The sequence below is a fragment of the Emys orbicularis genome, chromosome 8, assembly GCF_028017835.1.
Source record: "Emys orbicularis isolate rEmyOrb1 chromosome 8, rEmyOrb1.hap1, whole genome shotgun sequence".
NCBI lineage: Eukaryota > Metazoa > Chordata > Testudines > Emydidae > Emys > Emys orbicularis.
Window position 1 is genome coordinate 67843285 of NC_088690.1, and position 25096 is coordinate 67868380.

The 25096-nt window shown below is 50.4% G+C and overlaps 1 protein-coding gene across 1 annotated transcript; it reads left to right on the forward strand.

The window, feature by feature from the left end:
• The first annotated feature begins 3113 nt into the window (after positions 1 to 3113).
• Positions 3114 to 23727, forward strand: PRKAB2 (protein kinase AMP-activated non-catalytic subunit beta 2). Its single transcript, XM_065410125.1, has 8 exons — positions 3114 to 3193; positions 9082 to 9260; positions 10125 to 10291; positions 11505 to 11598; positions 13532 to 13652; positions 17756 to 17889; positions 18695 to 18763; positions 20727 to 23727. The coding sequence occupies exons 2-8, from the start codon at positions 9099 to 9101 to the stop codon at positions 20802 to 20804; spliced, it is 825 nt and encodes a 274-aa protein (XP_065266197.1). The 5' UTR covers positions 3114 to 3193; positions 9082 to 9098; the 3' UTR covers positions 20805 to 23727.
• The last annotated feature ends 1369 nt before the right edge of the window (positions 23728 to 25096 follow it).

The following is a 25096-nucleotide window of genomic DNA, read 5'->3' on the forward strand; positions in this document are numbered from 1 at the left end:
GTTTCATTCCTCTTCAACTATCTTGTCCCAGATTGATACAAAGTACAAGTGTGAGAATTGTGGGAATATTCTTATGAACAATAGGTGTGACTCAACTTACTCAATCATTTTGCATTGCTTCCCCCTGAGTATGAAGGGGTTAATTTCTCCCTGGGGACAAAGGAGTGAGTTGATTGTAGATCACATAAGCTTGCCTAGAACTGATTGGAATCAACACAGGTGAATGGAGGTCCCAGGAGAGTCAACAGAAGCCCCAACAACTGAACATTAACTTTCAATGGCTGGCCGCCAAGGAAGCTGAACATATTACCACAGCACAGCTGCTTCTGGAGCCACAGGGGCCAGGTGTTAACAGAATGTGTCTTAAGTTTGCTGCTGCCCAGGACAGACACACATGACACAGAGAGGCTGAAAGAGACTCCAGGAGGCCCTGGAATAGTAGGGCAATTGCTTTGGCCAATACATACTTGGACTTAAACTTTGCTTTACCATTCTAATGTGGACTCTTAATTGATGTTCTCCAGTTGACTAATAAATGCTTTCTTGGTTTTGGTAAAAGGCGGCCCTGCAGATAATTACTAGCTATATTGCTGCCTGAAGGTGTAACATTTCTAACAAGTGTCTGAACTCTTTTGGACTCACTAGAGAGCCAGGGTGAGAAACAAGAATGCTGTAGCCTTAAGTCTCAGGGTCATGGGATTGTCCTTATAAAAAGCTGTGGCTAGGGCCTAGCGAATAATAGGGATACTCCCACAGAGACTGTATAACAGCTGAAGCATCGAATCCCCTGTAAACCCATGACTATAAACTAGGCCAGGCCTCAAGGGTGAGATGACATCCCTGTCAGGGACCTGATAAAAAAAAAATCTGCTAGGAAGGGTCTTAGGCCAGGTCTACAGTAAAAAGTATACATCGGCATAGCTATATCTCTCAGGGTGTGAAAAATCCACCCCCCTGAGCAATGCAGCTATGCATAGACACCACCTGTCAGGGAGATGAACTAACCACAGTGATGGAAGAACCACTCCCAATGCTGTGGTGAGTGGCTACACTGAAGTGCTATAGCAGCCCAGCTATAACTATGCCACTGTAGCAGTTAAGTGTAGACAGCCTGAGTCAGAAAAGAATTCAACACCATTTGATAGAAAGCGTGTGTGCATGTCTGAGTGGGGAGTGCATGTCTTTAAGATGCCATGTTGAACCAGCTATTGTTGACATTCCTTTGTAACCAGCTCTGTATCTCCTTTTCCTCAGAATTGGATGGCTAGTTAATCAGCTTTGTCAGTGCCCATAGGCGCCAACTTTCTCCGGCACCGGTGGAAAGGGGCGCCCCCCTGCCCCAGCCCCGCCCCCACTCTTTCCCCGCCCCTGGCCCTGCCCCCATCCCAACCCCCTCCCCAAAGTCTCCACCTCTCCCTGCCCCTATTGGATCCCTTCCCCAAATCCCCGCCCCGGACCCGCCTCTTCCCCCAGCACACCGCGTTCCCCTTCCTCCCCCTTCCCCACGAATCAGCTGTTTCATGGCGCAAGCGCTGGGAGGGAGGGGGGAGAAGCAGGACGCGGCGATAAGCTGGAGCAGGTGGGGCGGGGCAGCCCACCAATTTTTTTCCGTGGGTGCTCCAGCCCAGGAGCACCCACGGAGTCGGCGCCTATGTCAGTGCCCATCTGTGGTAAGCACTATCTGGCTGGCAGGGGCTTGATCCAGATCCAAGAGTTTAATGTGGGTAGGCCATGGGGAAACAACAGGAAGAGATGCCAGAGTGAGTGACTTTCTCTATACTGTTACACAGGTTCACACTTTGAGGGTCTTACTGGGTCCTCAGCTCCATCTGGATACACACATAGCAGCAGTGGCCAGGAGCACTCTTCCATCTGTGACTGTCCTGGAGGTTGAGACCATAAGTCTTATATGCAAACCTTGCCACACACTTCTTCCTCCAGAATTGGTTACTGCCATGAACTTTTCTTGGGGATTGCACTTGAAGATCACTCATACTTCACCTTTTCCAGAAGGGTCCATTTAGTGGAACTTCTCACAGGCCACAGATTATGGTTGATTTCCAAGTGCACATCAAAGTGTTCACAGCTCAAAACAGAGCTCCTCTTTGGGCGGCTGGCTGCCTCAGAGTGTGAGTCTGAGGACCTGGAGCTGATGGGGTGCCGTTCTCAGGCAGGTTTCCCCCGTGTTAGAATACATGGCTCCCTGCCGGGGGTGGCAGAGGCCGACACTGTTGACCTACAGGGCACACTACCAAACCTATTTTCTCACGCTCTTCCCAGTGGGGGAAGGGGGTTGAAGAGAGAGGAAGGCTCAGCCCTGTGGACGATGCCCTGAAGTGCTCAGTGGTGCTGGGGACTGTGAACTGTAGCAGCGCACAGCGTCTAGGGCCCAAAGGGATGACGGCCACCATCTAGTCGGACCTGTACGGCACAGGCCAGAGAGCGTCCCCAAGGCAATGGCTAGCGCCAATCGGCCACAGAAACACCGTCCCCCGGCTGTCCTGAGAGCCGGGCTGGTGATTCCAGGGCAGCCCTGAGGGAGCAGGTCAGTGCGGGTGCGGACGGGGGTCTGCGCCCTCACACCTGGCCCGCAGCGCCCTGACCTGAATGCCAAACTCTTCCCTTAACCGCAATGGCCGCCCTCGCCCGTTAGTCACCTCACCCATTATTTTCAATAGGGGTGAAGCCAAGTTGCCCTCGGTTAAGATGGCCGCGCTTTCCCGCGAGCGTCTCCGAGGTACACGGCGGCCGCCCCCGCCCTAGTAAAGATGGCTGCCATCTGCCAGGGTTTGCAATGTGACTGAAGCCTCAAAGAAGATGGCGGCTGCCCCGAGGGGCGGCCCACGAAAGTCTTTCCCCTCCAGCGCCGCCCTAGGGCTATAGCCCACACCGCCCCGGAGGGGGGCGGGGGTGCACCGTCACGCCCTGCTCTCCCCGCCCTCATAGAGCCATAGAGATGTCCCGCCCGCGCAGATAGAGCGTCCGTTCCAAGAAGCGGCGCGGGCGGGGGCCCAAGGTTATCGGCGTAGAGCCGAGCCGCGCTTCCTCCCCGGCCATAGAGGAGCCGGCGGAGTCGGACAGAGCGTCTCCCAGCCCGGCCATAGAGTGGCTGCCGGCCGTCGCCGGCTCGGGGGCATCTCGCCATTTTAGAGGAGAGAGGCGGAGAGCGGGGCGGAGGCCGAGACGAGGCCAGGTACTGGGGGAACTGGGCCCCTGGGGGTGTCTGCGGCGGCCGCGGAGCCTGGGGCCGGGCCGGCGCCCCGTTGGCGTTAGCGGGCGGCTGTGAAGCTGCTGTGCCCGGGGGTAGGTGGAAGAGCCCCCCCGCCCCGCCTGCCCTCCCCATGTTGGTGGGGTGGGAACAGGCCCCCGGGGTGTCACATTGCAGACAGGTGCATTAGTTCCTTAGGCGCAGGTGGGGGAGCCGTCCCTCACCTCCCTGGTGGCCAGGCCTGGAGGAGGGAGGTTGGCTTGGTTGATGAAGCACTGACCTGGGATATGATAAGAATCAATTCCCTGCTCTACTACAGACTGGGTGTATGATCTCGGGCGTCCTTCAGTCTCTCTGGTCCTCCATGCCCCACCTGCAATTACCTTTCCTCACCTCACAGGGGGATAAGCTCATTAATAACAATCCCTAGCCTTTATGTAGCATTCTTCACCTCAAAGCACTTTACAAAAGTGGTCAGTAGCTTTTACAGATGGGGAAACTGAGGCAAAGAGTGGGGAAGCGACTTGCTCAAGGTCACCCAGCAGGCCTTTGGCAGAACTGCAACTTGAACCCAGGTCTCCTGAGTGCTTGTGCTGCTTAGATACTAGTGTGATGGGGGTCGTATAAGGTAAATGGAAGGAAGCTCCTCCATCTATAGAGGGTAAAGGGGCAGGCAAATGTGTGCATGGGGCAGGTTTGAGATACCTTGAGCCCGACTATCAGAAGTGCTGCACTTGCACAGATGTCTCTGGGAGCTGCAGGTGCTCAGTATCTGAGAATGCAGCCATGTTTCAAATTAGGAACCCAAACTTAGGCCTTCAAAGTTTTGTTGGCATAGCTGTGTCAGTCAGGGGTGTGGTGGTTTTGGTTTGTTTTGCTGATATAGTTATGCTGGCAAAAGCCTTGACTAGATGCAGTTATAGAGGCCAAAAAGTCCTTTTGAAAGTATAGCATGTTTCATTTGAGGAATCACTATAGCAACAAAAGAACTCTTGCTAGGATAAACTGCCCTAGGAGGGCTGGCCAGTATAACTGTACCTGTATAGTAATACTAGCAAACCCTTTCTAGTGTAGACAAGACCACAGTTGATATGTCTGGAAATGTTGGCCTTAAGCTTTGAGTCATCCCTGTCTGGTAATTGTGGGTCATGGTAGTGAACCTTTATATTTAACACAGCAACTGGTGCTCTATAAAAGATTCATTTATCTACTTCTGGGCACTATTGTGAGTCCTAAATAAATAGTGTTTATAAAGTGGTACATAAGGGTAAATAGTATTAGGACTAGTCAGGGGAAGAGGTGGAAATAGAATCAGGACATAGTAAGGAACTCTGCACAGGCTTGTCCTCTGTGTGAGCTTTATAACATGCAAGTCAGGGCTACGTATGCTTCCTAGATCCCCGAAGTTTGTATGTGTTCAGAACACCAAGAAATATCCTTATACTGTAAATACCTGAAAACAGCACTTGAGAACTAAATAGTCCTCACCAAAACAGGCTGGAGGCAGTTGTTGTAGAGACTATTAATAACAAAGAAGGGTTGGACAGACTATTAGAACAAATGTGGCTTTGCTAATCTGAACGGTTTTATTTTTTTTGACTCCGCATAACTCCAAAACATTTCCATCTTGGACCCTGTATCTCCTGAAAAATTCTGCCTTCCTATAAATTAATTCATGTGAAATTTCCGGTAGATTAGATAGATTTGGAAAAGTTACTATCAAAATCTAGTTTGGTGGAAGTCTTGCTTCAGTCTTAATCCTGGAGAGACTAGAATTTCTCCCTAAATTGCAATTAATTGATTGGCTTTTTAGTTTGTTCCCCCCTTTAAAAGCTTTGTAATATCAAAGTGAGAGTTAATGTCCAAGTGGCATGCTCCTAGGATGTTGGAACATGGCCAATGCATATTGTTTCTGTGTACAATATCCTATTACAGCTGCTTGTCCCTGAATTGTCTTGACCTGTGTTTGACTACAGGTCTTCATTCTCTCACTGCTGCTTGTTTATAGGTTGTTTGTTACATCAAGTCATGTAATTGTTGTTTACCAGCTATGTAGGTAACATAATTTACTTGCTCTGTACGGTGACTCGGCTAAGTCTCTTAAAGATGATAATAATAGTATCAGTGTTTGTCTGTAACTTGTCACTTTCTATAACACTACATAGTAAATTGTCTGGGAGTTTTTTGCTTTGTAAAGAAATTTAAAGATTTTTTTTTTTTTAAAGATAGTTTTCCCTAACAACTTAAATGTAGCCTCTCTTCAAACTCCAGTGTCAATGTGTAACTTTGTCTTTTATGCAAAGCTCTCTCCAAATAGTGAAGATTTTAATTTTGGGGGAAAAGCAGCTATTCACTACAGTAACACCAATAATAATATTCCTTGCTTGCTGTCCCCATGACTTGCTCTGCAGGTCTGTGATTGTCAGCATAGTAGAATTCAAGACATGTGAATGGCACTGTAAAATTAACTAGGTAAAACAAAAATTCTGTAGTAAATAGCTGTTGGGAATCTGTGTGATAAATGTGAGAGAACGGAAGAGATCTGTGCAACTTGCTGAGCCTGCTGTGCTTCTTACAAGAAGATGTATGAGACATTCCTGTGGTGTTATCTGGACCGGTGATCTGCTAAGTCACTCCAATCCTCGACTCTGGGAGCCAGCCTTGCCCTGCTCTGCTGTGAGAACCCCCACTCCCAGGCTGTTCATGCACAGCCTCTAGCATGTAAGCTGCTCCCAGCTATGTGAGTGAGCATTTTTGGCCAACCGCTGCTTGGATTGTGCAACCGAATGACACTAGCCAAAATCTCCAGTTCCAGACACAACCCTAGGAACCTCTGTCTTGCAGTATCCAGTTATGCCTACTGAATGCTGCAAGCTTATATGAGTTGGTCAATTTAACAAAGGCTTGTTATCCCAAGGGGTGTCTCTGATATGCTTCAACCCAAATGCACTGCTTCAGGTAGAAACCTCACTTCTGCATCTGAAGAAGTGAGGTTTTTACCCACGAAAGCTTATGCCCAAATAAATCTGTTAGTCTTTAAGGTGCCACCAGACTCCTTGTTTTTGTAGATACAGACTAACACGGCTACCTCCTGATGCTTCAGGTAGAATAAACAAACAAATTTATTAACTACTGTCAAGGCTGATTCCCCACTCTGGCACTTTGAGTGCAGAAGGTGGGGGCCCACAAGGATTCTAAAAATTAATACTGGCTACTCCAGGCTTGTATTAAACTCCCAAGGTTACAGCTTTTCTCTGACCTTGGATTGGTAAATGCTGCCATCACCCAAGTGCAGAACCCCTTTCAAAGCCCAGGAAGGCACACTTGGGAATTACTTCCTGTGGGGTACCCTCAAGCCCTTCCCCACCCCCTGGGAAGAGCTGAGAAAGAAAGGAAATCAGCTGTTGCCACCAGCTAATTAAACAATATGTGCACAAACCTCTTAGGACACAAAAATCCAATTCTGTTCTTTAAAAAGATAAATTTTATTTAAAAAAAAAAATCTGAACTCAGACTATTGCTAGATTTAAAAAAGAGCAAATACAAGAATAGCTTTCTTGAGGTCGAGCTTAAACGTTACAAGCAAAACAAAAGCACCTGGGGTTAGCACAGAGGAATCCACAAGCCATAAAGAAATAAGAGAGAAACCTAATGGCGTCTTCCTAGACCTTTCCTGATCTACTTACATATCTGGGATTTCAGATGAGTAGTTTCTAGGTATGATACTGGTGGGTTTTCATACCTGGCACAAGCTTCTTACAACATAACTGCTGCCCTGTCCCCTTCTCTCCAGGAGAACAACCGCAGACAGACAAAGGGGAAGCTTTTTCTCAATTTTAAAAAAGTTTTAGCCTTCCCATTGGCTCTTTTGGTCAGGTGCCCACTCACTTCCTTTTACCTATGCATAGCAATGAGACTTTTAACCTTTTACAGATAAAGCAAGTAGAGAACAGCTACTAAGAAGGATTTTATAGCTGGCTGGCTGGGTGTCCATAAAAGGGAGCTTACCCCCCGCCCCCCCTAAATTTATCATAACTACAAAAGATAGATTTTAAGTGATTATAAGTCAAAGCACAAGAAGTCAGATTTGGTCAAATGAAATAAAAGCAAAACACATTCTTAGCTGATCTTAACAGGCTGGCTGGTTGCCCTTCAGCCAGGCTCTCCCCTTTGGTAAGCGTTTCAGTTGCTTGGTGGTAGTGTCTGTAGATGGAGGTGGAAGAGAGAGAGCATGGCAAGCGTCTCTTCGTTTTATCATGTTCTTTCTTTCCTCTTGACTTTGCGCCCCCCTCCCCCTTCAGGGTCAGGTGAGCATTACCTCATTTTAGTTCCAAACTGACCAAGGGAAGGAGGGTGACTCATTCGAGAGTCCAACAGATCCTTTGTTGCTGCCTAGGCCAGTGTCCTTTGTTCCTGTGAGGCTGGGCTGGGTTTGTCTTGATGAGGTGTGAACTGCCCCTCTGCTCCTGGAGAGTTTTTGCCTGGGCTTGTTTTAAGCCATGAAAACACATTTTCAGCCTCATAACTACATACATGAAATTACAACCTATAACATTACTAGAACAACAATGCTCAGTGCATTATGAGCCTTCCAAAGACACCCGACATGACAAACTTTGCACTGGATACCACACAATCATATTATAAAGATGGACATGGGGGTGCAGGGTATTCCCCTGAGGTACAGAGCGTCACAATGTGTTCTGTCTTTATTTTTTTATTATTTTTTTGTTTGGTCCATTGCTTGGAACAATATAGCCAGTCCTTTCTATTTTATTTCTTCTAAGTAGGGGTCTCACATTTGAATTAATTTACCTCAGGCCTGGTCTACACTACCCACCTGAATCGGCGGGTAGAAATCGACCTCTCGGGGATCGATTTATCGCGTCCCGTCAGGACGCGACAATCGATCCCCGAATCGACGCTCTTACTCCACCAGCGAAGGTGGGAGTAAGAGCTGTCGACGGGAAGCCGCGGAGGTCGATTTTGCCGCCGTCCTCACAGCGGGGTAAGTCGGCTGCGATACGTCGAATTCAGCTACGCTATTCGCGTAGCTGAATTTGCGTATCTTAAATCGACCCCCCCTGTAGTGTAGATGTAGCCTCAGTGAATAACACAGGCCAATATCCACCTGCAGAAGAGGCTGTTGCAGCCAGAATCAGGTTTCCCACTTTAACAAATTGTATCTAGATGGCTAGCTAGAGACTTCTGACCATTCAGTGCTTCAGCTACATTTATTATGACCACAGCAAACAGACTTTTGCTGTGGTTCAGCTCCTGTCCTGAAACTGACCTTGGTGTGACTGGTAAATGATTAGTAAATGCCCATTCTGTAGCAGCATCCCCATCCTTTTATAGTAAAGCTTCTCATAGTTAGCTCCAGTGCCCTGGCCAAATTCCATCTTGGGTAATTCCATTCTGTCTCCTTAAAGTCTCCCTGTCATTTCAATTAGGCACAGGATTCTTCTTCCCTGCACAACAGTTTATAATGAGAAGTGTTGCTAGGGGCTGTCAAACGGCTGCCACCTTCACTCTGGGTGGCTGTGTTTTCTTGCTGGGTGTAGGGTTTCTTGCGTGCTCTGCAAAGCCCTTTGGAATCCTTCAGGGTGAAAGATGCTCTAAAAATACATCTCTGTTGGGTGTGGTACATAATTATTTTCAATTAATGCAAAACTATTCTAGCATGCTGGCTGGAAATTCCACTAACCGTCATGCATTCATTAGGCAGAGGTGTCTTGTTGCTTGAAAAACTTAAATGATGGATTGAAATCAATCTATGCTGACATGGGGGGGTTGGAAAACCAAGAGATCTCCCTTCCCACCTGTGGGTGTGTAGTGGGCACTGGGGCATTGTTTTCTTCCCTCTCCTTCAGTCAGGTGCAGAGCTACCATGGGAAACACCACCAGTGATCGATTGTCTGGGGAACGCCATGGCTCCAAATCTCACCGCTCCGATGGAGCCAGTAGCACCCATTCCACGAAGGATCATCCCCACAAGATCATGGTGGGCAGCACTGATGACCCCAATGTTTTCAGCACCCTTGACTCCAAGGTATGGGCTGGCCTCTCTGTCCCATTCCCCATCCTTACAGGATCATAACCAATGATGCAGGTCACCATATTGGCAGCTTTGCTGAGCTCATTTTCTAGCAGATCTGAGTCAGACATTTGTGGGGGGTTTTGTTTTTTTTTTATTTGGAAGTGCCTAATTACCCTGCTGTGTGTACAATACACCCCACTACAGTCAGTGCCTAGGGGTGATAGTGTGTGTACAGAACACCCCTAGTCAAAGGGTATCAGGAAAAGGGGCCCATTTAGAAGAAAGTCCAGAGAATGGAGTGAGAAGAGGACACAACGCAAAGGCTGTCATTTGGCTTGGACAGAGAAACTAGGAAATGACTCGGGCACATCCTCAGCTGGCGTAAATTTTCTTAGCTCCATTGTCTGAAGTGGAGCAATAATAATGTAATGCCAGCTACAGTTCTGCATCTTAGACTCCAGAGTCTAGGGGAGAAGGGAGTCATCCTCATATTGAAGGTAGTGCATAGATCAAGGAAGGTGAGAATAGAGGCATTTGGATACTACAGCAAGGAGAGCCGTGTAATTGCCTAGCTTCATGATGTGGCAAAGGGGTCTTGTGACTTGGACACAGAGATTGTTGGTGAGGGCAATGGAGAGGAGGAGCGAAGCAGAGAGGAAGTCAAAGCACTGGAGTAGATGCCGGGGGGGGGGGCAGTGGGTGGACAACAATTGGGTAATCTGTGGTGCATTGTGGAGCTGGAAAATCTGTACTGCTCCTGCTCTGATGTGTGCTGAAGGGCTATGGAAGAACAGTGTGATTGGAGAGCCAGCCCTGATCCCTGCTGTATCTGCACCTTGGCTAGGCTGTAGGATGGCTCTTGTTTTCTTCATGCAGCTTGCTGGGGAGAAGGAGTTTATGTCATGGCAGCATGATCTGGAAGAGTCAGTAAAGCCTTCACAGCAGGCTCGTCCCACTGTCATACGCTGGGCTGATGGAGGCAAGGAGGTCTTCATCTCTGGGTCCTTCAACAACTGGAGTGCCAAGATCCCACTCATCAAAAGGTATTTCCTCTCTCTGGGAAGCCTTTGCATATGCAAGTCACAATAACTTGAGAAAGAGGGGTGATATAAAACACATTGGTTAAATAATTTATTTAACCAGTTCCCTCTACTAGATTTCTCACTGTTCTTTGGGTCTGTGTTCCTTAGTTGAAATACGGACTGGCGAATTATTATGGTTTTATTAGCCAAAATAGCTTTGAAAAACAACAGAATTACAGCAAGTGAAATAAAGTTGGTAATAACGTCTACAGTGTCAAAAACTGAACTCTTGAGACGTTGCTATCTTCAAGAAGTAATAAATCAGTTCAGTTAATTCAAGGGCTTAGTCTTGGTAACAAAAATAAGCTAACTTTCCCAGTTCTATACTAATCTGGGCAGGTGATTTTGGTGTCAACATGGAACTACAGATCCTTAAATATGGATCCTTCCAAGCATATCTGCCAGTGGAATTATGGGACTGCTTGTGGCAGTCCAGTGTGTGGTGTTGGTTCAGGTTGTGTGTGAATGTACAGGGATAGCATGGTGTGTGTGTGTGTGTGTGAGAGAGAGAGAGAGGGGTAGGACTGGTCTGTGATGTGTTGAGATGTCTCTCGATGCGGAGTGTCTCTTAGCACAGTGGTTCTCAACCAGGGGTACACGTACCCCTGAGGGTATGCAGAGGTCTTCCAGGGGGTACATCAACTCATGTAGATATTTGTCTAGTTTCACAACAGGCTACATAAAAAGCACTATAGTGAAGTCAGTGCAAACTAAAATTTCATACGGACAATGACTTGTTTCTACTGCTATATACTATACACAGAAATGTAAGTAAAATATTTATTTATATTCCAATTGATTTATTTTATAATTCTATGTAAAACTGAGAATGTAAGCAATTTTTCAGTAACAGTGTGATGTGACACTTGTGTATTTTTATGTCTGATTTTTGTAAGCAAGTCATTTTTAAGTGAGGTGAAACTTGGGGTTACTCAAGGAAAATCAGACTCCTGAAAGGGGTACAGTAGTCTGGAAAGGTTGAGAGCCACTGTCTTTGCATTGCAGGAATTCTGTCTGTGCTTTCCAAAGCAGTACTGCGTGAGCTGAGCTCAGGCACTAGGCTCAGGCTCGAACTATCTAGGACTGGTGTGTCCGGTGACCCTGTGGAAGAGCAACCTCTGCGGTGCTATTTCTGTAATGACACTGTGTCCTGTTCTCCTCTCTCTCCTTTCAGCCACAATGACTTTGTTGCTATTCTGGACCTGCCCGAGGGCGAGCACCAATACAAGTTTTTTGTGGATGGCCAGTGGGTTCATGACCCTTCCGAGGTAACTCTCAGCTGTTTTCTCTCCTCAGAGACTCAGTGAGTGCTCTTCTTCGGCTCAGTATGCTGCCTCAGCACTGCGGAAATGCAGTGTGCACCCCATGCCCTAGGCTGGTTCAGCCTCTCCTCCCTGCTTCTCATGTAACATTTTCTTCCCTTGGCTAGGATTGTACAGCACCAGCAGCCCTCACCCTGCTTTGATTGGTGCGGCACTGATTGCCCCTCTCTATACTCTGGTAACATGTTGAGGCTGTTTCACCCCATAAGCATTTCTGTGCATGTAGCTAATGGAATAGCTTTTTGAGCCTCTCTGCATCCATGTCCCAGGCCCTTGCTTCCCAGGACTAGCTTTACAGCAGATTCCTCCCCATGGCCTTGACTCCCTCATGCAGCAGTCTAGGTTTGAAATTAAAATTAAGGCATTTTCTTTAACATTGCCTGGGTGGAGGTGCAGAGAGCAGGAAGGGATTGGTGGGCATTGTGGGGTGAGGAGGGGTAGGGATGGGAAATAAGATACCAGTTCCACTGACTTATTCCTTGTGGGGCCTAGCTCTGTGCTCAAACAGACCATGTAATCCTACTTAGAACATCATCTGGTGACCCTCAACAGTGTTAAAAGGGGCAGCTGGGGACCAGAATTCCTTTAAGCCAGTTTCCGTATAACCAGCCAGATTAGGGCATCTGGTTCCCTTAATCTCCTGCTCAGAGGTGATGCCTGCAGCTGATAAAGGGGCAATGTGACAAGCATAGTAATCTAGTTATCTGCTGGTAGGAGGATGGGCCTACAGAAGAGGATTATTAAAGCACAGTGTGGGGGTGGAGTTGCATAGATTGCCAAAAATTGAGAGTAATTGGAAAGCAAATGGGCGTGAACAGTGAGAAAATGCTAATGAGGCATGCCTGTGAGCCCGTGTTCAGATAAGAGTCTGAAACTTCTGTATCCTGGAGTCTAGCAGGGCATTCTTCAACATAGTGTCTCTTGAGCCTTGGGCAGCTCTTGTGGCTTATCTGCTCTACCTCTGCCTCTTGGCTTGACACACGGATGGGTGATGTATGTGCTACTGTAGCAGGGGGATAGATAAATGGAGATGTGTGATTGTCCATGTGCAGGTGGGGGAGAGAGGGCTGGGAAAAGTGTGGGCTTGGCTACACTTGCGGATGTAGAGCGCTGGGAGTTAAACCAGTCTTCAGAGACCGCAGCGGGGAAAACGCAGCTGTGTGTTTACACTGTCAGCTGCAAGCACAATGGCGTGGCCACATTAGCAGCTCTTGCAATGCCACAAAGAGCAGTGCATTGTGGTAGCTATCTCAGTGTGCAAGTGGCTGCAACATGCTTTTCAAATGCGGGAGGGTGGAGTGTGACAGGGAGTGTGTTGTGTATATGTGGGGGGAGAGACAGTGTGTTTTGGGGGCAGAGAGCATGTCAGCATGCTATCTTGTAAATTCAGACAGCAGCAGACCCTCCCCACACACACACACTCACTCACAACAGCAGCATTCTACTTAATGGTTTGCTTTGTCCTGGAGCAGATAAGCATGCAGGCTGTCAGAAATGGAGCTTTGAAAGGGGATATCCGCATGCCTGCAGCCGATTTCAAAACAATGAGAAGAGTGGCCACTTGACTTCAGGGGATTATGGGACTTTCCGGAGGCCAGTCACAGCGCAGTAATGCAACACCTCGTCCACACTGACAACTGGGCATTTCAGCGGGGGCGCAGCAAGCTTTATGCGTCTCGTGGAGGTGGATTACCAGGAGCACTCCAGCTGCAGTGTTCAGGTGCTCTACATGCCTTGCCAATGTGGACACCACAGGAGTTAGGGTGCCCAGGGCTGCTTTAATGCGCTCTAACTTGCAAGTGTAGCCAAGCCCTGTGAGTGAGATTGTGTCAGTGGGAAGAGGATGTAGGTAGATCACTGTCTTCACTTTTCATTTCAGCCTGTGGTCACCAGCCAAATGGGCACCATTAACAATCTGATTCACGTCAAGAAGTCTGACTTCGAAGTATTTGATGCATTAAAGGTGGATTCTCTGGAGAGCTCAGAGACTTCGTGTCGAGGTACATTTCTCATGGCTCTCAGTGCTTGCTGACATTGACTGTGACACGTGCCCCTTTCCTCCTTCGAGACTTGGTCAAAGCTCCTATGACACTGATTGCACTGAAGGGAATGAGCCCCTTGAGTTGGAACTCCAGCTGACAGCTGGGCGGGTGCCTGACACACAGCTGCGAGGAGTAGTGTTTGTTGTTATATTGCACCATTGCCCAAGGACCCAATGCTGTGCAATGCACACACTAGTGTCCCCTCTCTGAAGAGCTTGCTGTCTGAGTGCCTTGTAAGTGTGAGTGATTTAGTTGTCTGATCTGAGCCTTGTAAGTGTGAATGGGGGTCAGTTGTGTGAAGGTGCTGAGGTGCCAGAGTTTTTTAAAACTGAAATCTAACATGCTAGATTTGCCAATTTTAAGCGTTCTAGCCAGTGTTGGAATGGAATTTAATTAGGATAACCTCTTTTTAATGAGTCCGGGGAGCACTGGTTTACTAATTTTACCACTTTTACCTTGGACAGTTTACTAATTCACCCAGAACCACATAAATGGACAATCAATAGTTTATCAACCAACTGTAGATACAAGCAATAATTTAGGCATGTACTGAACACAAAATACACATGCAGTCATGTAATTAACATAAACCAGTGTGAGGGCCTGCAGCTATACCAAGGAACAATACAAATCACCAAGATTTCTTCTTACGTTTACTGACAATCATCAGTTATCAATTCTTTAGTCCCTGTAATACATGATCATGCTTCTGGGACTTCTCCAAGGAGTAAGGGTGCACTAGTCCTAGGGCACACTGTGGTCACTGCTATTGGAATTGTTTGGTATGAGGGGTACTAGTTTAAAATATCAAAAACAATTGCTTAAAGTTGTTTTAAGTCTCTTAGGCCAATTTGTGGAGTTGACAAAGGAGAATATACTTAAAACATTAGTTAGTTAAATGCCAAAATATAGTTACTTGAGGTCTCACTAAAAAGAGTGTGGCGCCATCAAGGTAACTCTGTTATTTATGCTAACGACCAGAAAGAAATACAATCCCTGAAATACAACACCATAACTTCTTAGTCTGTAATCCTGGGATCGGGGGAGACTTTTCCATGCTGCTTGTCCGAGTGTCCGTAGCACTTCTGCATTCTGCAGCTTCTTTGTAGGTTTAGTCAACTGCTTTGTCCTGTAACCCTGGAGAGCGGGGTGGGGGAAACTGTCTACAGGGTACAGCGAGCTTTGGGTACTCTGACCGGGGTCCTAGTGGGGGCCAGCTATCGTCACTCAATTAGGGTGAACTGCAAAAAATGGGGCAGCCAAACCCGCAAAAGCTGGCGGATATTCCAATACTTAGATTTACCAACCTAGCATAAAACAGCTTCTTTATTACCTTACCGGTTACTCAGAAGTCCAAACAACACAGTTCCCTTAAAGTGATCCAGCCTCAAGTCTCCATCCAGGTGCCCACGTCAAATATGATGAAAATTTCTGTAAATCTTATTTCATCATATAAAAGAAAAGGTTCTACCAATCCCAAAGGATCGGACACATTACCCCCTAGGTTATTGAATATTCCAGATCTTACCCAAATACACACTACAGCCAATTCCTATTAACTAAACTAAAATTTATTAAAAAACGAGAGAGTATGGTTAAAAGATCAACATACATACAGACATGAGTTCAATTCATTGAGGTGCAGATTCATAGCAGAGATGGTGAGCTTCGTAGTTGCAAAGAGTTCTTTTAGAAATAGTTCATAGGTTATAGTCCAATGTCCAAATCTCATATTCAGGGCGTACCAGCATAACTGGGACCTCAGTCTTGCGACTGGAACTTCCCCTGATGAAGCCGAAGCAGATCTGAGATGACAGAATCAGGACCCAAGGCTCTTTTATACAATTTCATGTCCTCTTTGACAGATTGGGATTTCCTGGGGGGAACAAAAGGTAATTAGGATGACTTTGAAGGAGGTCCATCACCAGTACTTAGCTATACGGGCCAGTCTTTGTGCTCCAATTTCAGCTCTTGGTTTCTCTGCCTCTGTTGGTATCCAGTAGATGGTGTCTATGTATAACAAATATCTTCAATCTCTTTCTTATCGGAGGCTCTTTATGTTTGATTCATTTCAAATAGTGCATTTCTGTACTAACCCAGACTGTTAACTGGAATTTCTCCTTCTTTAAGCGATTTCTTTTAATATTCCAAAGTTACACCTTGGTGAGTTGCTATCTACTTTTTTGGTCACAAGCTTCCTAGGTGACTTCAATTTGTGTTCTACACTCATCTCTGGTTCTTAATTTCCAATTAGATGGGAATTCTCACCACATGCAAATCATGAGAATTTCCTGTCTAGGAACTCTCCTTTCCTGGGAATTGTGCAATTCAACCTTTAGTTTGATTGACGCTCCCAACGAGCTGTGCCCCTGTGGTGATGTGCGTATTGATTCCCATGCTCTATTGTTCCATGAGGAGGCTCCAGTTTGGGATGTGCATAGGGGTGCATGGTGGTAATCCTGGTCGCTGTGGAGACGAGGGAGAATAAGGTGATTGCTTCCTAGTTAGATAAGCAGAGAGAGGTCTGTAATAACCTATTATCAATATATATTCAAGGCATATTTGACATCTATACATCTTATAGCCTGCTGGGACCAGAAGCTTCCATTGTGCAAGCAACTGGCTAGTTTAGTATCAGAGTTGATTGTTCTAGTAGTAACCTGTGTAGAAAACCTCCCATTTTCTTTCTGCTCACGTTGCAGCAAAGATCACTAGGTTACCTCTCCAGATGCCAGCTGTGCTAGGTTGACCTGGAATCGCTGACTGGTAGTTCAGTCATGCGTCAGGGAGTCCTGTAGCAGCAAATCATGTAGCTCATTTGAGAAGCCCCTCTGCTGCTGATGATGCATCTTATACAGCAGTGGTTTTCAAACTTTTTTCCTGGGGATTCAGCTGAAGAAAATTGTTTATGCCCGCGACCCAACGGAGCTGGGAATGAGGGGCTCAGGGCTCTGGACTGGGGGTGCAGGCTCTGGGGTGGGGCCAGAGATGAGGGGCTTGGGGTGCAGGAAGGGCTTCCGGGTTTGGGGGGGCTCAGGGCTGGGGCAGGGAGTTGAGGTGTAGGAGGGGGTCAGGGCTCTGGGCTGGGGATGAGGGGTTTGGGGTGCAGGAGGGGTTCTGGGTTTGGGCGGGGCTCAGGGCTGGGGCAGGTGGTTGGGGTGTAGGAGGGGCTCCGGGTTTGGGGGGGCTCAGGGCTGGGGCAGGGGATTGAGGCACAGTGTTGAGGCGCGGACTTGCCGCTGGCGGGTCCCGGTCAGTGGTGCAACGGGGGTGCTAAGGCAGGCTTCCCGGCTGTCCTGGCACCGTGGACTGCGCTGCACCCTGGAAGCAGCCAGCAGCAGGTCTGGCTCCTAGGCGGAGGTGCGACTCTCACCCACAGGCACCTCCCCTCCCCCGCACCCCCATCCAATGGGAGTGCTGAGCCGCTGCTCAGGGCAGGGGCAGTGTGCAGAGCCCCGTAGCCCCCCTACCTAGAAGCCGGACCCGCTGCTCACCACTTCCTGGGCACAGCGCGGTGTTGGAAAAGGTAGCCACTAGCCTGCCTCAGCTGGGCAGCACCACCGATGGGACTTTTAATGTCCTGGTCGGTGATGCTGACCCAGAGCAAGTCAACCCATCACCTTACATGCCGTGACCCAGTAGTGGGTTGCGACCCACGATTTGAAAAACACTGTTATATACAGAGGCTTGTGCTAGAGTGGGAAATAAGACAGTGCAGTGTGACTCTCAAATAACCCCTTCAGTGCAGGAAGTGACAACCCCTTAGTATGGTCCTGGCACCTAGATGTATCCCCTTTGGAAGCCACTGCTTGCAGAAGGTGTTGCCAAGGCCATGGAACTGACATATTCTGTTGCACACATCTGCTCTCTTGGACTTGCAGCTCAGTGCCAATCCAGGGTTAATTAAAGAAGCCAGTGCTAGAAAGACCCTGCTGGGTCCCTCTAGTCCACTCGTGGGGTTCTTAGCGGATGTCACTAGAGCTTTGTCCAGACTTACTTAAACTCGTCTCAAGTGATGAAGCTTCTGACACTTCCCTTCACATCTCCTTGGTGTTTTGTAGACCTGTCTAGCTCCCCGCCAGGACTCTATGGCCAGGAAATGTATGTGTATCGACCGGAGGAGCGCTTCAAATCTCCACCCATCCTCCCTCCTCACCTCCTCCAAGTCATTCTCAACAAGGACACCAACATCTCTGTGAGTAGTAGCCTCTCCCTCTGAGTGGGTACATAGCTGGGTGTGGAGCAAGCAGGGGAGTTTGGGCTGAGCGCTAAGAGGCTCTGCAGTAAGAGCAAAGGTGGCAAGAGGGTGCCCCACAGAGTTCTACAACATGTCCTGCTGCAGTCCTCCTAACTGTATGGCCTGAGGACATCATGGATCTCAGCATGCAGTACTCCAGGGGTTCTCAAACTTCATTGCACCGCAACCACCTTCTGACAAGAAAAATTACTACACGGCCCCAGGAGGGGGGACTGAAGCCTGAGCCTGCCTGAGCCCCGCTGCCCCGGGCGGGGGCAAAGCCCAAGGGCTTCAGCCCCAGGTGGGGGGCCTGTAAACTGAGCCCTGCCACCTAGGGTGGTGGGGCTTGGGCTTTGGCCGTGGGCCCCAGCAAGTCTAATGCCAGCCCTGGTGACCTCATTAAAATGAGATTGCGACTCACTTTGGGGTCCTGACCCACAGTTTGAGAACTGCTGCAATACTCCATCTCGATCCAAGCAGACAGCCCTCACTGTGTGCTGGTCAAAGCAGGCTGTACCTCTGCTCTGTGTTGGCTCCTTGCTCTCTCTGGTGCAAAGCCTGGGCTCCATCCTTGCTCTAGACAATAGAACATGGCTAAAATCCAGAGTAGAAGTCTAATGTCCACTGAAATGACTGATTCGTGCACACCCTAAAATGGGCTGGGGGTAGCATTTGCGAGTGGCTTCCGCATGGAGAGCCTGTCTGTGGCTGCCGCTCCCAGTTCCCATTTGCCTCTGTAGACTGACCCTTCTCCTTGTTCCAGTGTGACCCAGCTCTTCTACCGGAGCCCAACCATGTCATGCTCAACCACCTCTATGCACTCTCCATTAAGGTAAGTGATGGTCACACGGTGAGGTACCTGCTTCACCTCTTAGGGCCTACGAGAGGCTACTGCTTTTATGATCTTCCCTTTCTGCTATGGGGTGTTATGATGTGTGGCCCGGAAGTCTACACAGCAATGAAATGGATGCGCAGCCTGAGCCGGCTACAACGGGCCAGCCGCGGGTTTGTCTTTGCTGTGTAGACATACCCCAGAGCTCCTCTTCAGGTCTGGGAAAGGTACTCTGAGCGTCACCGCTAAATGCAAGGTGGAACGGATTGTTTAGCATAGGTAGCACATATTGTAAGGGGCCATACCAGGTAGAGTGGCCTGCTAATGTCCCTGCAGTCAGAGCACAAAAAGAAGGGGTTAAGTGGGCTACAGATTGTTGTAATAAGCCCCCTGGTTGAGGGAGCCAAGGGGGCACTGAAACAGTTGGCACTGGCAAACTTTAGTGGTTCAAGGTGGATCAGGGTATAGGACTGTGGGGGCTGACCATGGGGGCTGGAGAGGCACTGGGGCTCCCTAGCCTACTGCCTACTCCAGTTCCAGCCTGGCTCCCTCATTCCATATTGGCCTCTAACCTTGTTCTACTCTGTCCTTCCTACTAAAATCCACTTTTAGAGTGTGTAACTGTCTGAATCCCGCTTACATACAAATCTCATCGCAGCCTGAGTTATGGCGCTTCTGGGGTAGCTGTCATCTGCCCACCAGCCAAAGGGAATGTGATCTCAATTACAGGCTAATTTAATGGGCGTGTTTAATGGGCAGACACTCTAGTCCCCCTCCCCCTCTCCCCCCCTCGTGGCAGTACAGAAACTGGCAAACAGGCAGGGTGCCAGCCCAGAGCTGAGTGACTGAGACAGAGCAAGAAGCTGCAAGGCTCCCTCTGGGATTGATGGTGAGCTGCGTGTGGCTTTGGCTTCCCAAAGTCTGTCCCTGTGGGCTGGCCTAGCTGCTGTTGCTGCACCATAGGAGGAGGCAAGGCAGCTGGGCCGGGGGCTCTGCCATCGCTGTGGGTGGAAGGGCTGGAAGGCCCTGACTGCTCCCTGCTCGCCTTGGGGAATGTTTTCACTAATGTCTCTGAGAACAGCGCTTCTCTGGGGCAAGAGCAGCAGCTTCAAACACTGCTCTGCCTGCCTTCCCAGCTCAGACTCACATGGGCTCCACTGTCTTCCTGAACTCCCCAGCCCATCCCACTGGTCCCAGTTGCCTGTTGGCCCCTGCTCATCGCAGCCTGCAGGTGCTGTGCTTCGCTGTCACTTCCATTGATACCCTGTAGTCCCCACCGCAAAGTGCAGGATGTGCTGAACAGAGCCAGTCAGAAAAGGTATTTCCGGAGACTCCATTTGGGGTGAACCAATACAGAACATTTTGGGCAGCTCTCAGGGGAGGGTCTCGTCTGTCCCACCCTCACCGGAGCTTGGGGGGAGGCAGAGCAGCCTGGCGCTCTGCCTTTGCACCCCCTGTGGGAGGTAGGGAGACCTGCCTGTGTTTAGTTAAATCGGTAACCGATTTAGCCAGACTCGCTGTGCTGATTGGCATTTTCCCAGGACGTGGAGTTTTTGTCGGAAAACTTCGGACAGCTCTAGTGCCAGATGCTGCGCCCAGAGCACTGCTACCAGACCCTCATGTCATCCACAACCAACTTACATGGCCATCAGGATCTAGCTTGGAATTGACCTCCGGGGACTTGTCTCTGCTTGTCTTTCTGTGCCGCTCTGATTCCTCTGCTCCTCTAGCACTGACCTTTCTCTCTGCCTTCCCGCAGTCCAGCCAGCACAAGAGCAGTCTCTGCAACTGCTGGTGCTAGCAACAGCTCCCTGTTCTCTGTCTCAGTGACTCTCCTTGTCTCAGATCTCTCCCTCCCTTCCCCTTACTACATCAGTGTAACTGTCCCAGCACTGTGAAGTATCCTGGGGCCGTGGTGCATCTATGATCTGGACCACTAGCACTCTGCTGTGTTCTCTTGCAGGACGGCGTGATGGTGCTCAGTGCCACTCACCGCTACAAGAAGAAGTATGTCACCACTCTGCTGTACAAGCCCATCTGATCGTGTGTCTCGGCGCGTAGCACACGAGGAATGCCATGTTGTCTGCACGCACTGGGCCACAGGCCTAAGAAGAACTGGTGGTTGGCTCTAGCTGAACCTGGCAGGGGTGGAAGGGGATGAGCCCAGCCCTGTTGGGTGTCTGAGCTATTCCCTCTGTATTCTGTTGGTGAGATTTGATTTGACCCTTTCATAGCCTGCCTCTGTCGGGTCCTCTGGCTTTGCTGAGTTCCCTGGCTTGGTCTACTGCCTGCCAGCCTGGCTCCCCATGGGGGAGTCACAGCAGGGAAGGAGCTGTCGGAAGCTCTTCCCCAGCCCCTCTGCCTGTAAGGGCTTTGGCCAGTTCCTCCGGCAGTTGCCTGCGGTGGGGCAGAGCCATGTCACTCTCCCTTTGCACCCCATGCCAAGGCCCTCTAGAATGGCCTGCTTCAGGGCAGAGTGCAGGGGGTGTCTGCACCTGAGCTCCGCAGGCCTGGGCTGGCTTCCTATCTCCCTGCACTTAGCTAATGGGACTGGAATGTGCACATGGCTCCCCTGAGCAGAGACCAGGGTTAGTCCCAACCCCGCACCAGCACAACACACACACACACTCACTCACTGCATTGGAGGGTTAGTCCCAACCACCGCCCCACACACACACTGTCCTGCCCGCCTCAGGCATCGCCACCCCCAACATTCAGCTCTCGAGCTGTGGGCCTAGGCCCCAGAACGCTGAGCCTTGACTTCTGTGGGGCCAAGAGGTGGGAATTTCCCAGGTTTAGGCCACAGCAGAATGGCTCTGTGTTGCCCTCCCCGGGCTAGTGCAGCATAGGAACTGCTGCTGTGATGCAGCAATTAGCGCCCCATCCCATCTGAGAGGAAGAGTCTGAGCTGCTGAGATGTCTGTCACATGGAGCCTGCGTGCTCTCTCTCCTGCTGATGGCCTGCTCCAGCACCTGTGGGGGGCAAGGGAAAGGCTCCTGCTGCGTCTGTGGCCCTTGCACCAGCTCTCACCAGTCTGGGTATTTTGTGGGAAGAACTGCAGTGCTAGTGTACCCAGCAGCTGCCAGGGCTGCTCTGTCTGTGCAGGGGGCTCTCACATGCACTGGGGTTCTTGGCCTGGAAGCTGATCTCACTGTTGGGATGACAGTCTCCTGCCCCATTGCACTGAAGTGGCTGGTTCTGTCTTGGCTAAGAGCTTTCCCAGGGTCCCAGTGCAGCCTTCTCTCACTCCTCAGTGCAAGGTTCTGCCATTGCCTCAGGCTGGGCTCCCCAGAGCTCACTGGCTCTGCAGCCCTTCTTTCTGGGGGAGCACTAGTGGCTGAGCTCAGCCTCCCTGCATCACTTGTCCTGAGCAATGTTTAGTGAGTGCCATTGTCACAAGCCCTTTGGGCTAAGCCTCTGCCAGGTTCAGCTCTTAGCTTGCGGGTGGGGAGGGGGCATTGCCATTGTATGCAATTGCACTTTACCAGTCACAAGGAGAGCACTGGCTCCCAGTCCTGCTGGAGTGCCTCCAGGGGCGGGGGTTGCTTTGTGTGATGGTGAGATGAACACGGCTGTGCATGCTCCGCTGGACCCTAGAAGGGCTGCAGCTGCCCAGAGCTGAGCAGCCGGCTGCCTGGGTGGGAGACCAAGCTGGACAAGCAGCAGCAGCTTCTGCCCAGCCCAGTCAAACCAGCATGACCAGGGTGCTCACTGACCAAGAGGGAAACTTCTGCTTCGAGGTGAAAAGGAGGCAGGGCCAAGCCAGTCCTTGTGGGGCAGCTACCTCTTCCCCTGTCGGCGCAGGGAGGACTCGGCACTAAGGGCTCGCTGACAGGTCAGCCTGGCACTGCTCCAGCGCTGGGAAGGGCAGGCACTGGCTCCAGGCTATGGATTAATTATTGCTCTCTGTGCTGCAGGGCCTGGCTGGAGCTATTAGCATGACACGCACAGCAGAGGCTTCTGCCGTCGTTAGGGCTGGTTCCTCTAGTATGTACGAGAGATGCCGGCTGCCTCAGACCAGGCCAAGAGCCCGAGGGTCAGCTTGCTCCCTGGTAACTGCCCGTGAGCACCTGTCAGACGCAGGGAGCAGAGGGCCAAGCTGAGGCAATGCTACCACGCAGTATGGGACTGCTGCCTTAAGGCAGAAAGCCCAGAGTCTGGGTGCTGTGGCCACTTACCTGCCTGCCCGGTGAGCGTGGCTCTGCGGCGAGGCATTGGGGCTCGGCTAAAGGAAAGGGCTTGGACCAGGACATGCTGGGCACTGGCTCCCATTGCCAGCCCCTCACAGTCCCCAGTCCTGGAGGCATGGGGGTGAAGAGGGGCAGGTCTGGTGCTTGGGTCACACACCCAGGAGAGCTCAGCCTACCATGAGGGGGAAGCAGCTGAGCCCCTTGTCCTGGCCCAGGGCTGTAGCCCAGCAAAGGAATGCAGTGAGTGGGTCACACCATACTGCACAGCTGGGGGCTGCGCTTCAGTTCCCTGCATGCTGCGTAGGGATGGTGGAATCCCCAGCATCAAGCTGAAGGCATCCACTGGTCCCTGTTCTGCCCTGCAGAAGCAGCAGGTGCAAAAACCCCAGGAAGCCCTGCTGGTTCTGCTGTTGGTGCCTGTGCTGTAGCTCACGGCTGCGCTCTCCCACGGGAGCTGTAGCAGAGGCACAGGGCTAGTGATGCTGTAGGGTGTGAGGTTAGCCTCAGCCAGCCCTTTTTGCTAACAGCCTGCACAGCTGTTTACTGCTGAACACAGTGGCTGTGGTGAGGGGGTTCTTGGACCTTGGGGCTCTCACGTGCCCTGGGTCAGCACTGAGGCAAGGGCAGCTCCTTGCTGCTGGATTTGGGGTAGGAGGGGCACCACAGGTGCCAGGCTCCCTTGCTGATTTGATGTAACTCATAAAGCCAGGCTAAGGGCTTTGGCCCAAGCAATGTGACTAATAAAGTTTGTTACAGAGGTTGGTGGGACCTCATCTGTGTCTGGCCGTGTCTGCATGCCAAGGAAGAGGGGCTGCACTGAGGACCCAGGCCAGCCATTTGTGTGGTTTGAGATGGTTGGTCCCTGACCCATACTAAGCCAAAACTGGCTGTGGGTGTGTCCAGTATCAGGGCTGGGGCTGCCCCTGTGAAGCGTGTGCCATACACTCCTCTCTTCCTGACAGCATGGCCTTACTAAGGTGCTGCAGGGAGGCCAGGCTCATGGGAGGGCAGGTCACTGCAGGGGAAACTCAGCCAGACAGGCCTATGGGGCAGGGTGACAAGCTCTTCCCACTGGTGTCCTTGTCACAGTGAGGGTAGTGCACCCCCCTCCCCATGGGAAAGGCTAGGTGTGGGGATGTGTGAGAGCACCGGGGAGGCTGCCTGCCTCTCAGCAGCCTGCAGTGGCAAAGCTGGGGGCAGCCTGGGGCCCAGTGGAAAGGGGGCTGGGATGGGGGGAGGCAGTAGTGCTGACCTGCCACTATTCATTAAGGTCCTTGGAGGTAAAAGACTACAGTCGCCAATGGGCAAAAAAAGTTTATTGGGGACCCCCCTGCAAGGGAGCCCTGCATTTCTTAAACTTCATTTCTTTCCAAAGTTAGAGCCACGTTGGCCCCATGGGAGGCCTGTCTTAGTCCAGGGCCCCACTACTCTCCCCTGGATTACACTCAGTCACTATATACATATCCTACAGCAGAGCCTCACCCCAGTCAAGGTTGGCCAAGCTGGGGGCCTTTTCACTGCTGCTTTACAAATGGTTCCCCCCTAAGCTGGGTGTGTCTCCCATCAGTGCCCCTGGGGGGCAGCAACGGTTCAGCTCTGGCTTACAGGGATTTGACACTTTGGTCATGTTGCCTCAGAAATTGCTTATCACCAAACGAATGGGTGAAGGTCCCAGCGGAGAAAGGTAAAAGCAGCCTGACCTCCCTGCTATGCACTGGTTCCAGCAGGAAGGACCTGCAGGCAAAGCCATCCTGTATTGGCAAGCAGCAGAAACAAGCGCTGCTCTCTAGGGCTTGTTTTCCCCAGAGCAGGGTGGACAGAGCCTACCACCCCTACAATTACAGCTGTATCAAATACCCTGTTTGGGAGGAAACCAGCTCACAAGATGCTCCAGGCCATTCAAGCAGCCACCTACACAGTCTGCTGCTTGCATGGACTCAGCAGCTGACTGGAGGCCACCTGCCCTATCTCCCTGGCACAGGCAGTGGCAGAGTACTGGTCTAACACATGCATGGCTATGAGGTTCCACAACAGAGGGAGTGTGGCAGCAGGAGGATGGGCCATGCTAGGGGACGGTGAGGTCACTGGAAAAGCAGCTTTGCCAGTTACCCCGGATACATTTCCTAGCAGTTTAACGGTGAT